Below are 14,714 nucleotides of genomic sequence, written 5' to 3' on the forward strand. Positions count from 1 at the left end.
CCCCCGCCAAAAAAAGAAGAAAATATTCCAGGTCAAGTCTGGCTACGTTTTGAGCGCTCAACCCAAACACAAGCCGCTGCTCGTTCGTGTTCTACTTGATGATTCTTTTCTGTCGCCTCTCTGTGTCGAGTCCGATACAATAACTCCACGCTTTAAACTCCCAAAGCTTTCAAACAGGTCCAAGTGTGGAATTCAGCCAAGCTTCCAGCTCACTGCGCTGATTTGTTGCGCTTGCTTCCAGATTCCTGCATAGCACAGCGTCTTTTTCCCCCCCTCTCAATGTTTTCAATGACTTATTACACCTAACGTTCAGTCCTCGAGTATACTTCGCCTCTGCTCCTTATATTAAGCGGTCAGGAGCTGGAGGTGGCTTTTTTTTTAACGTCATATCTGGGTTGAACCTGGTGGTACTCAAAACAAAAGTGGCTATTAGACGCATTTATGGCCGCTACACACCAGCCCGTTACGCGATGAAACGTCAGCAGTGAATACCTGAGCTCCACTCGCTGCCACATTACAGTGGCGCGTAGCTTTTAACTTCTGCAGTGTTTGTTTTTACGACGGTGGCGTTTACGCGCTTTCATGTTAAAGATGTGAACGAGTGTAGATTTTGTTTTTATGGAAAGAAAAATGAACGTGAGACGGATTGTTTTGGAGAACTTCGACGAGAAAGAGATCATAATTGAAAGTATTAAACGATAGATCTAACAAATACACACTTTAATGCGAGAGGTCACACACACAGGCAATAATGAGTATTTGAAAAGGCGGATATATTTGATCAACCGCTGCAAAATCTGTTTTTTTTTTTTTTCATTGGGTCAAACCTGAATATGCAAACTTAATTTATATTTTATCGTTTGTTTCTCTGTCACGTTATTTTGCCTTAAAATTTGATCCGGTTCATCGGTCCTATCGCGATTGTTTTTAAAGTGCCATTTATTTAATTGCGTTTGTGGATGAGCTCATCGCACAACGCTAATGAGCTCCCTCTGTAATTTACATTGTCTGGTTATGTGTATATTGCTAAGTTGTCCTCCCTTGTATTGATACTGTGTGTTGGGTGGTAGGTGTCTCGTCTCCCTGTCCAGCTGAAACTAAAGGGCTTTTGTAGCTTTTGTCATAAAACATCAGGATTATATTGAATACTGACATTGGGAGGCAGAGGAATAAAGTAAATTAATGCAAGTAGTTCATGTGTTTGTTGATTTAATGGTCATTTCTGGTGTTCTGGTGCACATGCAGAAGACCGTGTTATCTTCTCATCTGAGCTGTTTGTGCAGTCAGTCGTGTCCCCTCGTGTCCCCTCAGTCTCTTATATTCTACTTTAAGATGAGCATTCATCAGGCTCCTCCGCTGCTCTGTCCATCACCGCCAGCTCTCTGATTTTCTGCATGGGAGTCAAGAGGATGAAAAGGGTGAGGGTCTACAAAAAAAGTACTTGTGTCCATTAAGAACTCGACTAGAGGTTTCAAACTTGTGATATGAGCCCTGATGTGAAGCCTCGCTGGTTTACCTGTGAGATCTCGGCGTTAATGATGTGGAAGTAGCGTTTCTCCTGACCCAGAGCAGCCATGTCTGCCAGAAACTGTCTCCTCTCTTCTATCTCATCTAGCACTGCACAACAAAACGCACACTTCAGACTCAGAATATAGGGATAGGGGTCTCCGGTGTCATCATCTGTTTGCCTGCAGTCCACCCCACCTTCCTGGTGCCGATCCCTCTCCTCCTCCGCCACTTCTGGGTTTGGAACGTGTCGGGAAAACGTGTCTTTGGGCTCCTCTTGTCCCGTTGCCAAGATGTTCTGCAGCCTCCTCTTCTCTTTCTCCAGGTCTCCTAAGGAACACAGGGATAAGAGAAACATTCCAGCTGTAAACGTTTGGGAATAAACATCTTGAATCTCTGTAGCTCTTTGAAACATAAATCCACAACATACGCGTAGGCAATGGTCGGAACTTCTCTCTGATGTAACTGTTCCCAGACTGACATGACTCAGCGCTGCGTCTCTGAGGCTTGGCTGGCAGGCGGTTGGCGGTTGGCATACTGGCTTTGTGTTCAGTCTGAGTGGTACGGCCCAAAGATGGAGGGTCAAAGGTCATGGGTAAAGCTGCTCCTTCTGAGGGGGTTGAGTATAATTACCAACTCATATCCAGACCATTTGAAACAGAATAGAATAATAAAATAGTTTGTGATGGCCATGTTTTGATCCAATGTTATCACACAACATAATGAGACAACTGTGGTGATTCCTCCTCTCATCCAAACGCCTCAAACTTACTCTTCAGGTACTCGTTGATCTTCCTCCTCTGGATGTTGGTGAATCGTGACTCTTGCATCATCACTGAGAGCCGGTAGAGAGGATCATAAAAAAACAAAACAATTAACTTACAGATCTACACAACCCAGCAGTAGAGCATCATCCAGGGTGTCATCTTACATCTCAGCATGTCCTCAGTCTTCTTGCTGTACTGTGGAGCCCTGCTGCTGTTCCACAGACCCCCCTGACCTTTGCCCTGTGGGGACGTCTCCATCTACAGACCCAGACACAGAGGACACAATACACACTGTGTCAGAGACAGGCTATAGGGATACTACTACTAGAATAATAATGAGAAAAAGCACAATTTAACACTCGCTCCTATTCTGTTTAGTGTGTTGTTTAGTTGTTTTGCTAGGAGGCCAATTAGCTTAGCGACTGAGATTAAAGGTTCTAACGATACAGATGAAAATAAAATGTGCTTGTAAGTTGAAACAAAAGCAAACTTGTTGACACGCTCATTCATTTAATCATAAATCATCCTAAAATACTCACTTTGCGTGGGGGGTGAAACCCAGCCAGCGTCTCCTCGAGTCGAACACTAAGCGTTTCTATGGTAACGACAGTGTCTGCAGCCGTAGCGCCTCCTGTCGTACAGCAGCAAAAACGACAACCAAAGACTACAAACCTCGTTTTGTTCTCCAATATTCACGCAGTTTTCTTTTGACAATTTCGTTCGTTTGTTCGCTTAAATACCGGATGAAAACATTTCCGGCTGCCGCTTATTTCTTTTCTTCCTTTTCCTTAGCGGCTGCTGCGAAGACACATTTTCCCACTAGATGGAGACAAAGAGCCAGCGTTTCGTTTAGGATGGTTTAGAGTCGCACCACAAACAGCTGTATACATCTGTAAAATCGCTTAAAATATTTTTGATGAAAGTGTTCAGATCACATATCACTACATAGTTACTTGATTTGACTGAGCTTCCACTTTATTAAACCATGTATTTTACATTTAAAACATTAAAAACAAAGAACAATTTCTTTAATGACAAAGTGGACAACAGACACATGGAAACTAGGAACACCCATCTCTTCAGGAAACACTACCCGGATCATCCCTCTTAGGACATCACCTATTCTGTCCTAGCTCTTCTGATGCTCTTGTTTTCTAATCTGTCATTTCTAATTTGTCCTTTTTTCTCATTCATCATAGTACCTAACTTATTGCACTTCTACTCTAGCTCTAGTTATGCTCTTAGCTGTTGGTTTTGGAAGGAAATGCGCTTACAATTTCTTGTGACCTAAAGTTCTTTTATCTACCTTTGTTGAACGCACTTATTGTAAGTCGCTTTGGATAAAAGCGCCTACTAAATGACCGTAATGTAAATGTAATGTAACACAGGCAGAAGCGATATATGTAAAACTAAAGCAAGGGACTAAAGGAGGGTAACTTAAATAAAACACAGCAGGGTGGAAAAGGTTAAAATAGATAGAGCTAAATAATGCTTAGAGATTAGGGATAAACTAAAGACAACCTGGAGGCAAGAAAGAGCAGAACAGGAACCGGAGTTAAATGAATTACAGTGACAAAAACCAGACTCTCATGGAATACGGGAACAAATCAGAACAAGGATAGGAAACACAAGGAAAACAACACAAGAACAGACTGTAGCCAGGGCACAAGAAACATGGAACAGAGGGAGAACAAACCAGGAACAGAAGCAGTGCGGGCGGACAAAGGGTGAGGGGGAAGACGCAGGCTGAATACACACAAGACAGAAGACAAAGTGGAGCAGGTAAGGACAATAACACAGGTGAAAATAATCAAGACAGAAAACACGAGGGCAGGAAGTAAAGCAAAAAACGCAGCAACAGAAAATACTACAAAATAAAACAGGAAATAACGCAACCAAAATGATCATGACAAGAAGTCCACTTTTCTTTCCCTGGAATCACTCCTGAATTCTTACACTGCATAAAAATTACGGGATTTTGACAGAGGGCGAGTGTATTTCCTCTTTTATCTAGATTAAAATTCATGATTCATTTTGTATTATTTCGAATTTGTTTTGTGAATATTGAAACCAAAGACACATTTCCAGACTCTGGACATAAAGTTTGTGATGATCTAGGGTTAGGGTTAGGGTTAGGGTAAGGGTTAGGGGGACAAGGATATAATCATCTAAAGGTGCCTCTATTGGCTTGGATGACACTCAACACGGAGTTGTGCAGTACAATGCACTAGTGTGCTGCTTACAGTAAATATTTAATAACTAATAAGTGTTTTTTGAGAGAAACACAACGATGCACCATAAAATAATAAAGACAAACACAGCTTCATTTATTTTTGGATACTATCCCATCAATACACAGAATCCATCTAGTTCTGTGTCTTTCCATTCCTTTTCACTCCAGCCTCCAGACTTCTGAAGTGCGTGATGTGTTGTGTATCACGCAGACGGAGAGTGAGCACGTCCTTATCAGTGGGGGGCTCGTCATCGGGGATCAGCATTAGTCAGGAGTCCATTATCTGTGGGAAGACAGCAGCCTGCCTCTACCCCATGTGAGCAGATAAACAGCAGCTAGAATATAATCACCTTTCACACACAGGTCTTCTTAGAAGTCAGAGGACAGTGATCAGCCTGTGTGTGTGTGTGTGTGTGTGTGTGTGTGTGTGTGTGTGTTAAAAGCTTTAGTGTAAATGTCCCATCATGTGAAGATAGAGGTTTTTCGCCAAATCATCTGAATGATATCATGTATATTGCACACACACATCAGTTTGCAACCTGTTGGCTAAATCTTCACAGTGACCAAACATCTCTAAATAGCCCAAGAAAATTGCAATAAAAGGGTCATAAATGATCTGCTGAGGTCTCTGCGGATCGGAACACCATATTTATTAAAACATGATCTGTAAATATAAAGATAAAAATGTTTGCGCACACACACTCACACACTCCAGCTCTAGGCCAAAGCATGTGTTATGAGATAGTGACCCGCCGTCTGACAGCCAGTGAGCTGTTTCCCTGCTTCATTTAATCATTTCAATTTAATTAAGTAGAAGTGAAAGTACATTTTCAATTCTTTTTCTGTCATTTTAGTTTATTTACTGTTATTTCATGGCCTAGAGTTGAGTTACTGTAACTAACTGAGCTTCAAAAGGCTTTTAAAAATATTATTATGATGAATTGTAACAATTTCATTCAACAACTGCTCATGTCCTCATTTGGGGTATTTTAAATGTGATGTTTCTATTATGTGAGCAGCTATAGGTGCAATCAATCATACTACTGAATTCTTTTTGTTACTTTACTGTTAGTTATAATTGTTATGTATCACATGAGGGAACTTCCTCTGTAATGTGAAGTAACCATTCATTTGTCAAACTCTTTTCAAAGTCATTTCCAGTCACGTCAGTCCATATGATGCACTTTAGGATAAATGGATATAAAATGGAATTGTAACTCATATTTATATGTATTTAATAGGGTTTGGTGGAGGAGGATGTACTGAACAGAGGATAGCGAGGAAAGAGTGTTTGGTGTGTGTTCAAAGTGGAATTATGCTTTGGGGCTATTGGGTTTTGGTCGGCTTTGTGCTCAGGATCCTACAGAACAGGATGAAGAGGTGAGCCTGAAAGCGTTACTTTGTGAATGTAAATGAACAAATCTATCCAGATGAAGAAGTGAAGCCAGTTAGTCTTCACTTACGCTCCACCTCCCAACGGTCAAAACCTACGTGAAAAAGAGAGATTTGAACGTCGGCTCGCAGCTGACAGAGATAGACAAGAGAGAGAGGGCGAGATAGCAGGCGAGGGATGGAGAGGAGGCTTTGAGAAACTGTCTCTATACACAGCCTCGGCACCGCACTGTAATTGGGATGAAGGCTTAGTGAGCCCGTACGACTTCCTGACAGCAGAGAGTGAGATGGTCGTATGAAGAAGAAGAGGAGAGACAACAATAGTAAAGGAACCTTGTTGTTGTAAAATCGTATCCCAGTGTTTGATGGCTGTTACTCAGGCCGCGCTCCCCTCCTTCAGCTCCTTCTCCAGCCTCGCTCACTGCACTGACAACATGAAAGTGAGTACTGTGATGTCCGTCTTCATCACTCCATCCACACAATTGATGTTTACTTTTGGATATTTTGATATACAGAATGAAGAGAGCAAATAAAGTTGAGGCTCTAGCGCTCACTTGGCTTGCTATAGCAGAGAGTCTTGTAGTTTTCATAGTTTTTTTGTTTACTAATATTTCCCAACAAATGTAGGTGTGGAAGTCTGAGGGCGTCTCTCTCCCCGTGGACACTCTCAGCAGTAGACTTTCACCCAGCAGCTCTGACCAGCTGCAGGTCCCTCAGCACATGACAGAGGATCTCTTAGATGATGACAGCAGAGCATCCTGGGACATTGAGTTCCTGCTGTCCGTCTGTAACCCGTCACCTGACCTCGGCCTTTCTCTGGACAGCGATGATCAGCAGCTACCGCAACCCAGCCAAGCCAGAGCGTACCAAGAAGCAGGCATGTTCAAGGAGCAATCAGGACAGGACAGACCTCAGATCAACAGCAGCAACGTCATGGCCGAGCTCCTGTCCCCTGCTGAAACCATGGTGTCCGTCCTGCCAGAACTGTACCACCATGGCTACAGTGACAACCAAACAGGGCGGATTTTGTTTTCCTCTCCGCCTAATGTGGATCAGTTTGGGTTTCCCCAAGGAGGCAGTGTGGACAGACACAGCAGCAACAGAGGAAACCACAGTAAGGTCACATCTTGGGACTATGACCCCTACTATCACCAGCAGCACCCCTCCATAGTGACCTTCCCCGACAGCAGGTTCCTTTCACCCCAGACTCTGACCTCTGACCCTAGACACTACAGCTACATCCCCAACTACATTCACAATGCCAACCTCTTCTGCGATTACACTCACAGCCAGGCCAGCGGGCATTTGTCTCTTCCCCAACAGCCTCTGCTGGCTGGATCCCAATTGCCCCCGAGTGGGTTGGAGGGGAAGCGTAGCCGAAAGGCGGTGGGGAAAAAGCGGCCTGCCATCCACTGCTGTCAATACCCAGGCTGCAGCAAGACCTACACCAAGAGCTCCCACCTCAAGGCTCACCTCCGCACCCACACAGGTAAGAGGCAGGAATTTGTACCAGGAACATTCTGAATGGAGGGAAACAGTTAGATAGGCAAAGCAAGTTCCTCAGAAACAACTATTATGAGCAAGGCTGTATATGATTTGATGTATTTGTTTGTTTAGTGCCCTCTACATTACTACTCATTGTTTCCTCACCAGGAGAGAAGCCTTACCAGTGTTCATGGGAGGGCTGTAACTGGAAGTTTGCTCGCTCGGATGAGCTGACACGTCACTACCGAAAGCATACGGGCCAGAAACCCTACAAGTGTGTGTTGTGTCAGAGGGCCTTCTCCCGCTCTGACCATCTGGCTCTGCACATGAAGAGACACACCTAACACACACGCTGGTGCACAGGGGCCATGAAACCACGACGACGTTATTGATTCACTCGACATGGACGTTGGAAATGGGACTCAGTATAATTTCAACATTCCCAGTGTTCCCTAAACCTGTATTCAATTATTTTGTTGCTTAACGGTACAGACCCACAAGACTCAGGACATGAAAAAAAAGAAAAAAGAAAGTGGAAATATAGAAGTAAATGTATTTTGTATTTTGTAATGTAAATGTATTTGTAAGAAACCAAGTTTGTCAATTTAAGGGATTTAATTTAAGAACATGTGTGCTTTAGTTATATCATTAAGTATACACCAAAGCTGTAAATAATCTGCATTACTCAAGAATTTGTTGCAAAATGAGCAACATATTTATTAACGTCATATTTTATATGCATATATTATGAGAAAAGAGTGCATTTGTTTTTAATAGTTTTTAACTCTGATGCTGTAAAATAAATGCTGTGAAATTACTTAACTCAGTACCTTCTTCGAAATTGTAAGTATTGGAAAAAAGCACATAACTCTGTAAATTGTACAAAGCATTGGGAGATAATTCACGAGGTCACACATTTTAATGGCCTCACTGCAGGCTACATCTCTGTGGTAACTTCCACAGGATGAATCTGGAGCGAGTACAGGTGGTTCAGTTCAGATCCTGCCTGTTGCACTGATTCGTCTTGTCCCAGTGTTCCTTGGCAGCCAGCACAACTGACCAAAAGCCATCATCCTGGGGCAACTGTGTCTCAAATGTTTGAAAGAAGAGAACTTGTGACTGAAGGGTCATAACTCAAATGGAGCAGCTCTGTGGCACCCAGATAAGCCTGTAATGTATTGGACAGTTTCCATACGTGAGTGTGTGTGTAACTGTGACGGTGCAGCCGGGCGTTCCTGCAAAATGAGATACACTGGATACATGAAGAGCATCTGGGAAAGCGATCTGCTCTCAAGGTGACAGCTGGGTAACAGTGTGCTGTGACAGCTAGTAAAACAAACAAACAAGTGTAATGTACTGAATGGGGGATCAAATTCCTGAGTTGCAGTTTGATTGAATTTCATTAGTACATATCAACTATCACTTCCTATTGGTGCAGTGTATTCATTTATTGCATAATGGATGGACATTATATTAGATTCATAATGCATACATGGTATAAACGTTATACCATTTGCTTGTGAAATTTGACTGGGATGCATATTCAAAGTGTGATGTCAATCTTTAACCACTAGATGGGAGTCTTCAGCCAGCTGTGACCAGTTTTACGCTGACGTTCACTCATTCACCCATGAACCATAAGTAAAAGAAATGTTGTGCAAATCCAATCTCAATCTATAATAGATATAGATTTTCATTGATAAAGCAGCTGACGATACAATTACTGCAGTGGGTAAACATAGGTAGCTTAAAGTGGTGGCACACTTAGAACAAAACAAAACAAAACACACAATCTGAGGATATTTTTGAAAATAGGGCAAATTAATATGGCCTGGACAAAATTATTGATACCCCTTAGAAGTGATAACTAATTGGGTTGTAGTGATATGTGACTGTTTATTTGTATTAGTGTCACATGTGTCTTCAGTCTTGTAATCAGCCATTCAGCCTGTCTAGGTGAAGTGCTCTGTGTGCTGTTGCTATCATTGTCTAAGCTCATATATTGCAGTTCACCCTTTTGATGCAATTGAGCCCTTTCAGTAGCCACTCTCAGGGTTGTCATCCTGCTGGAGAAGCCCTGACCAGTGACTGAGTTGGAGCTTTCTGACACTTTCTGACGTTTCACTCCAGAATGCCTTGATGATCTTCAGATTTCAATGTGACCTGCACAGATTCAAGTCACCCTGTCCCAGACACAGGGAAGCGACCCCATAACATAACTGAGCCTTCACAATATGGAGCTCCTTTCATACTCACCACTCTTTCAAAATTAGGTCTTTCTGGGTCTTCAACCACAGAGTTCACTGTCATTCAGGACGAAACTGTATCTATTTTGCTGCTTTTTCTTCATTCTGGGGTCGGTTTTCTTCTTGCAGTCATGCCCAGGCAAGTTGGCAACAAATCCCATGGACCTAAAACTTCCTTATAATATTAGCAACTGTGGTCACAGGAATATCAAGCTGCTTAGAGATTGTCTTGTAACCTTTACCTTGACCTTGGTTTGGCAATTATTTTTGTCCTTATCTTCTCAGACCAGACAGCTCTCTTGTGCACAAAATGACACCAAACAGCACAGGGAGAACTTTTCTCCATCTACATAGGCTGAATGACTGATTGTAAGACGTAAGACACCTGTGGTACTAATTAAAGAAGATGGTCTGCTTAAAATATCACTAGAATCCAATTATTTATTATCACTTCAAAGGGGTATCACTCATTTAAATTTGTGTCAGTTCTCTCAAATCAATTAACGAATGGTGGATGATAACTATATTTTTTTAACTTTTTTCAGATTTCCATTTTGGTTTCTTTTTAACATCTATACTTCACTTTAGGACAGATTCTTGACTAGCTTGACACATTCGATGACTATCAGTTGATTTTAATTACTGTTGAATTTATAATCAACTGGTATCAAAACCTGATATTGTTGTCGTTACCATCAAATAAACAAAATAGGAGATAACTATGTGGTTTGGTGGAACATTATTTTTTTGAATATCACAGACAACAAACTGTTACAATGCTTTAGGTGGATTTATGGGACCTAAATGCTAGGTGGAAACAGTTTATTGGACTGGGCTGCCTTTCCTCATTTTAAAGCCGTCTCAGCCTTGATAAATGGCAGGATGGGATGATAGCGGGAGGAGGCGAGGTGAGGCAAGGCCACATGCTCACTGTAAACAAACCAGTCCATCAATATGCAGCAACATAGAGCCACAGATAAACAAACACGGGGATGTGAAGCATTCCTGACAATTACAGAGCTACAGATATATGCCTTAGCCAGAGATGACCTGCGCTGAAATCATCCTCCCATTACAACATTTTACACACTACACGTTAAATGTCAAATAATAACAGGTCAGCCATGGTTATGGAGCTGAAATTGCATTAAATCAGCGATTTCTTTGCAGCATTCAAGCAGAAGTGATTGAGGCTTTAAAGGTGACGTGAGGACAGAAGCACTGAGTCCTGAACTGACCTGCAATGCACCCAAAGGCACAATCAAAATATCCTGCAAACACACTCTCAGCTTCTACCTTCCCTATTTACATCCTGGTTTCTTATTGGATCAAGAGAACATCACAGACAAGAAGCCAATGCTGTAATTATGTACGAGAAAGTTAACAAATAGTTACTTGAACCATGCAGATTTGTTTGTGTGAAGCAGTCGTGTGCTGAAGACGACAAAGGTGAAACTTGTTTATCAGAAACTTCCCTAACGATATATACTGCAGCAACATGGGAAGGAGGGGAATCTGTTGATGGTAAACTGATTACACCACTTGATTGACGTATAACCAAAAACAGATCATATTTTCACCTTCACTGCCACCAACAGCTCCCATGGGTGGGGCCAAGTACACAAGCGTCAACGTGGGAACATGAGATAATGGAGGAAACAGAAAGAAAGAGAAGCTGAATGAGGACTCTGAGCTCAATGGTGAAATAATATGTATACGTATAATAATATGCAATAATAAATTAATAATAATAATAATACTGTAAATCTGAGCAACAATAGAAACACATAAACCCTATATTGATACATACTAGACAGAAAACTGTGTGTGCAGCAATCACATCTAAACATCATTGAGTTTTGGTGTCTATAGCAATGTTTGTCACCTAAACATGTGTACTGTCCTTTAACTTCCTTCAGACTTCATCCATTGTTTGCCACGCAGCCCTGCAGAACAAAGATTAACGTCCTGTGAATGGTCACACTGTTTGTGACCTCAGAACACAGGAGAACAACGAGCGTTAGTGAGGAAACCCAGAACATCTTGCACTCAGCAGAGTGACCTCAGTTCACACCGTCTCCTCTAATAACTGGGTCAGCTACGCTTCTGGTGGTATGATTAAGGCGATTGTTATGCTTGGCTCGCACATCTGCAAACGCATACACGTGCAAAACAAATCACGCTTAAACACTGTTTCCATTCCAACATTCAAAATTGAACAGCTCAGCCACCCGCCCCCCTTCCCCCTGTCGGCAGCTGTTAATGGACTCTCTCTGCATTATTAAACCCTGTCACTTAAGGACAGCGCCGACAACAGCCTTCATATGAAAGGCTGTAACTGATAAACAAGGGTTGACTGATAAGTTATAAGCCTAACAAATACAGCAGTGAGTGTGTGCAGTAATATTTTGTGGAACGGCTTGATTTTTCACCTGGGGAGAATTTTTTTAACAGCCAAGAAAATGATTTGAAACTTTGATAAAATAAAATAGAAAAAAGAGATATTTTTGACAGAAGTGTGTTGAGTTGGGAGAAAAATATGGATACATTTTCTGTTACATTTTGTACTAGAATGCACTCAGACAATTCATACCAAGGCCAAGTTGACCAATGTTATTGACCAGCCAGCAAACAGTTGATCGTACCATGTTAAGTTACAAAGTTAACTTCTGTTGTTATAGCACCACCATCTGATCGATTCATGTTTTTTTTTGCATTACTAGTCCACCAAGTTTGGCTACATAGCACAAATTTCTTCATGAGATACTGAACGTTTTGAAAAATGGCCAACATCCACTCAACTATGACAGCAAATTATAGCATAACGTTACAGAATACTTTAGAAACAAGTGGAACCAAATTAGGATACATTTTGTGACAATTGACCCCAAATTGTAGGAGGATATACAAAAACAAATGCATTGGATTCAAACCAAACAAAAATGTGTTTCCCTTTCCCGGACAGATGCTCCATCTGTAAGTGGTGAGCAGTGTAACCATGTTGCAATTAGACAGGACAAAAATACATCTTATAATCAGAGCCGTCACTTGTTTTGAATTGCACCAGGGACCCCATCTGGCTGTACTAGTTTGTGCCATTACCCAACCTCACATAATGGCACTCCTGGCCTGAAGAGGATTATAGCGGTGAAAGCTGCGTAGCTAGATTGTTGAGAGGCAACGTGCAGCGAAGTAGATTGAGGGATGTGAGTTTCTAGACAGTGGGAGCAGGGGTGAGGAGGAGGAGGGGACGCACAGGAGTCAAACAAGGCCACTCGCTGCTCTGTGGACTGGTAGTCAATTACAAATTAAGCCTCTCTCTCTCTCTGGCTCTAACACACACCTACACACACACACACAGCCTTTGAACCTGGTATATACGTGATGATTATGGAGGCTGCAGGGTATAATTATAAAGGTCGATCCACATTCAAAGCGAGAGCAACGGTGTAAAGATAAACACAAATGCTATCTGCTGTTGCTCAATCACAGATCTCCCCGACAACAATACTGGCAATAGTGGCAAAGGTCTTTGGCAGACAAAGGTGCCGCTGACGGTCTATCATCATGTCCATGGTTGATGTAGATATGAATGGTGGGCCCGTGTCTGCAATTTGGGAATATCATGGCCTCACTTGTTGTGTATCTTTGTCCACCAGAGAGTGAGAGGAACCTGGTGTATTCTTTAAAAAGACCGAGTAAGAAGTTTGCCATTATGTGTTATGCCACAAAAACCATAATAACAAGGGATGGAGGCTTGACAACATAGAGTGGTACTGTAAGATGAGTTGTTTGGATAAATTAATCCAGCCTGTGGTGTTTTAATACGCAGGACGGATGTATCACTGTCCAGCCGGTCGCTCATGGAACAATGTTTCTTTTTCTGTGCACCCTCACCCCAACTGAACTTCCAGCACAGAGCATTCCTCACATGGTCTGTGTGTATGCGTGTGTGTGTGTGCGCGCTTGAGCATGCACACGTATTACGTAACAGCCCCCATTTCTATTCACACTGTCAACTGACATTTGCAGTCTGCAAGTGACTCTTTGTCTCTTAGTGTGGCAGCGTGTCCTTGTCCATGTGCAATAGTTACACAATCCATAGACGTGAGCGGTGCTAAGTTACATATTTCTTACCAAGACACACTTACATTGTGACATTGAACTGCAGCTTTTATGGACGCTGACTTTCAAACAGGCTTTTGCAAAATAGATGACCTCATCTAACAACGAGCTTAAGAAGAGAAGAGCAACAGTAATGGAGAAGGTATTAAGAGGATAAGCAGCTTCATATTGATGCGTCCGGGTCAAGACGGTACATGTTCTGGTTGAAATGAGCCTCTCTGAGCAGGACCGCTCCAGTTTAATGTCACAGTGATATGTAGGATTGAAGGGTTATTCTTGGTAAACAGCTCTTCGAATTTTGGATTTATACTTCATAAAATCTTTTCATATGACGACACATGTCGAGTGACAGGCGGTGTTGGTGTTGGCGTTGGCGTTGGCGTTGGCGTTGGTGTTGGTGTTGGTGTTGGTGTTGGTGTTGGAACCTGATTGTGCTCATCAATAAAACGTCTCAAACATTATAACAATGTGTACAGTTGCACGAAATACAACAGACTACATACTAAACATGATGTACGAGGGAAGAGGCGTTTGTTTTCTGTATCAGAACACTTCTCAGTGGAGAATAACTACTTTACAACGTAGCAACTTACCCGAGCAAAACTAAGCAAACATTTCTAACCATGTAATCCATTTAAAGATTGTGGATAGAGTGGATAGCGTTAACTTGTAGATCAGATCTGTGTCCTGAGCATATAACCATTCAGTCATACGGATGTTTTCACCGTGGTCGTGTTTTCATCCTGGTAATCACTCTGGGATCAGTCATGTAATTATTCTACCTTTACAGTGAAGGCAAGCCGGTGGTTTGTGTCGAGTCTCTGCCAGGGAGAGAGGAGAGGAGAGGGGAAGGGAGGGGAGTGGAGGGGGGGGTCATCCGGGGAGAGGAGCGGCCTCGGCTGAACCGGAGGGGAGGGAACGAAGGCGAGATGCGGAGCTTCTGAGGAGCAGCAGACATAC

The 14,714-nt window shown here is 42.4% G+C and overlaps 2 protein-coding genes across 3 annotated transcripts; one reads left to right on the forward strand and one right to left on the reverse strand.

Annotated features, from left to right (window-relative positions):
* Positions 1 to 1,260: 1,260 nt before the first annotated feature.
* Positions 1,261 to 4,252, reverse strand: cunh22orf23 (chromosome unknown C22orf23 homolog). Of its 2 annotated transcripts, XM_076145330.1 has the most exons (9): positions 3,970 to 4,252; positions 3,014 to 3,092; positions 2,813 to 2,904; positions 2,438 to 2,531; positions 2,279 to 2,341; positions 1,937 to 2,116; positions 1,705 to 1,836; positions 1,517 to 1,617; positions 1,261 to 1,390 (listed from the first exon to the last, which is right to left on the reverse strand). In XM_076145330.1, the coding sequence occupies exons 2-9, from the start codon at positions 3,024 to 3,026 to the stop codon at positions 1,328 to 1,330; spliced, it is 738 nt and encodes a 245-aa protein (XP_076001445.1). In that variant the 5' UTR covers positions 3,027 to 3,092; positions 3,970 to 4,252; the 3' UTR covers positions 1,261 to 1,327. The 2 variants fall into 2 exon arrangements, with proteins under 2 accessions (XP_076001445.1, XP_076001446.1); XM_076145331.1 differs by lacking the exons at positions 2,813 to 2,904; positions 3,014 to 3,092.
* A 1,447-nt stretch (positions 4,253 to 5,699) lies between these two features.
* Positions 5,700 to 8,743, forward strand: klf1 (Kruppel like factor 1 (erythroid)). Its single transcript, XM_076145295.1, has 3 exons — positions 5,700 to 6,338; positions 6,526 to 7,387; positions 7,552 to 8,743. Exons 1-3 carry the CDS (start codon positions 6,264 to 6,266, stop codon positions 7,725 to 7,727), a joined length of 1,113 nt encoding a protein of 370 aa, XP_076001410.1. The 5' UTR covers positions 5,700 to 6,263; the 3' UTR covers positions 7,728 to 8,743.
* Positions 8,744 to 14,714: the final 5,971 nt, after the last annotated feature.

This window comes from Genypterus blacodes, unplaced genomic scaffold (assembly GCF_046128005.1).
Source record: "Genypterus blacodes isolate CSIRO-AG114 ecotype Tasmania unplaced genomic scaffold, CSIRO-AGI_Gbla_v1 ptg000030l_1, whole genome shotgun sequence".
NCBI classification, from domain to species: domain Eukaryota; kingdom Metazoa; phylum Chordata; class Actinopteri; order Ophidiiformes; family Ophidiidae; genus Genypterus; species Genypterus blacodes.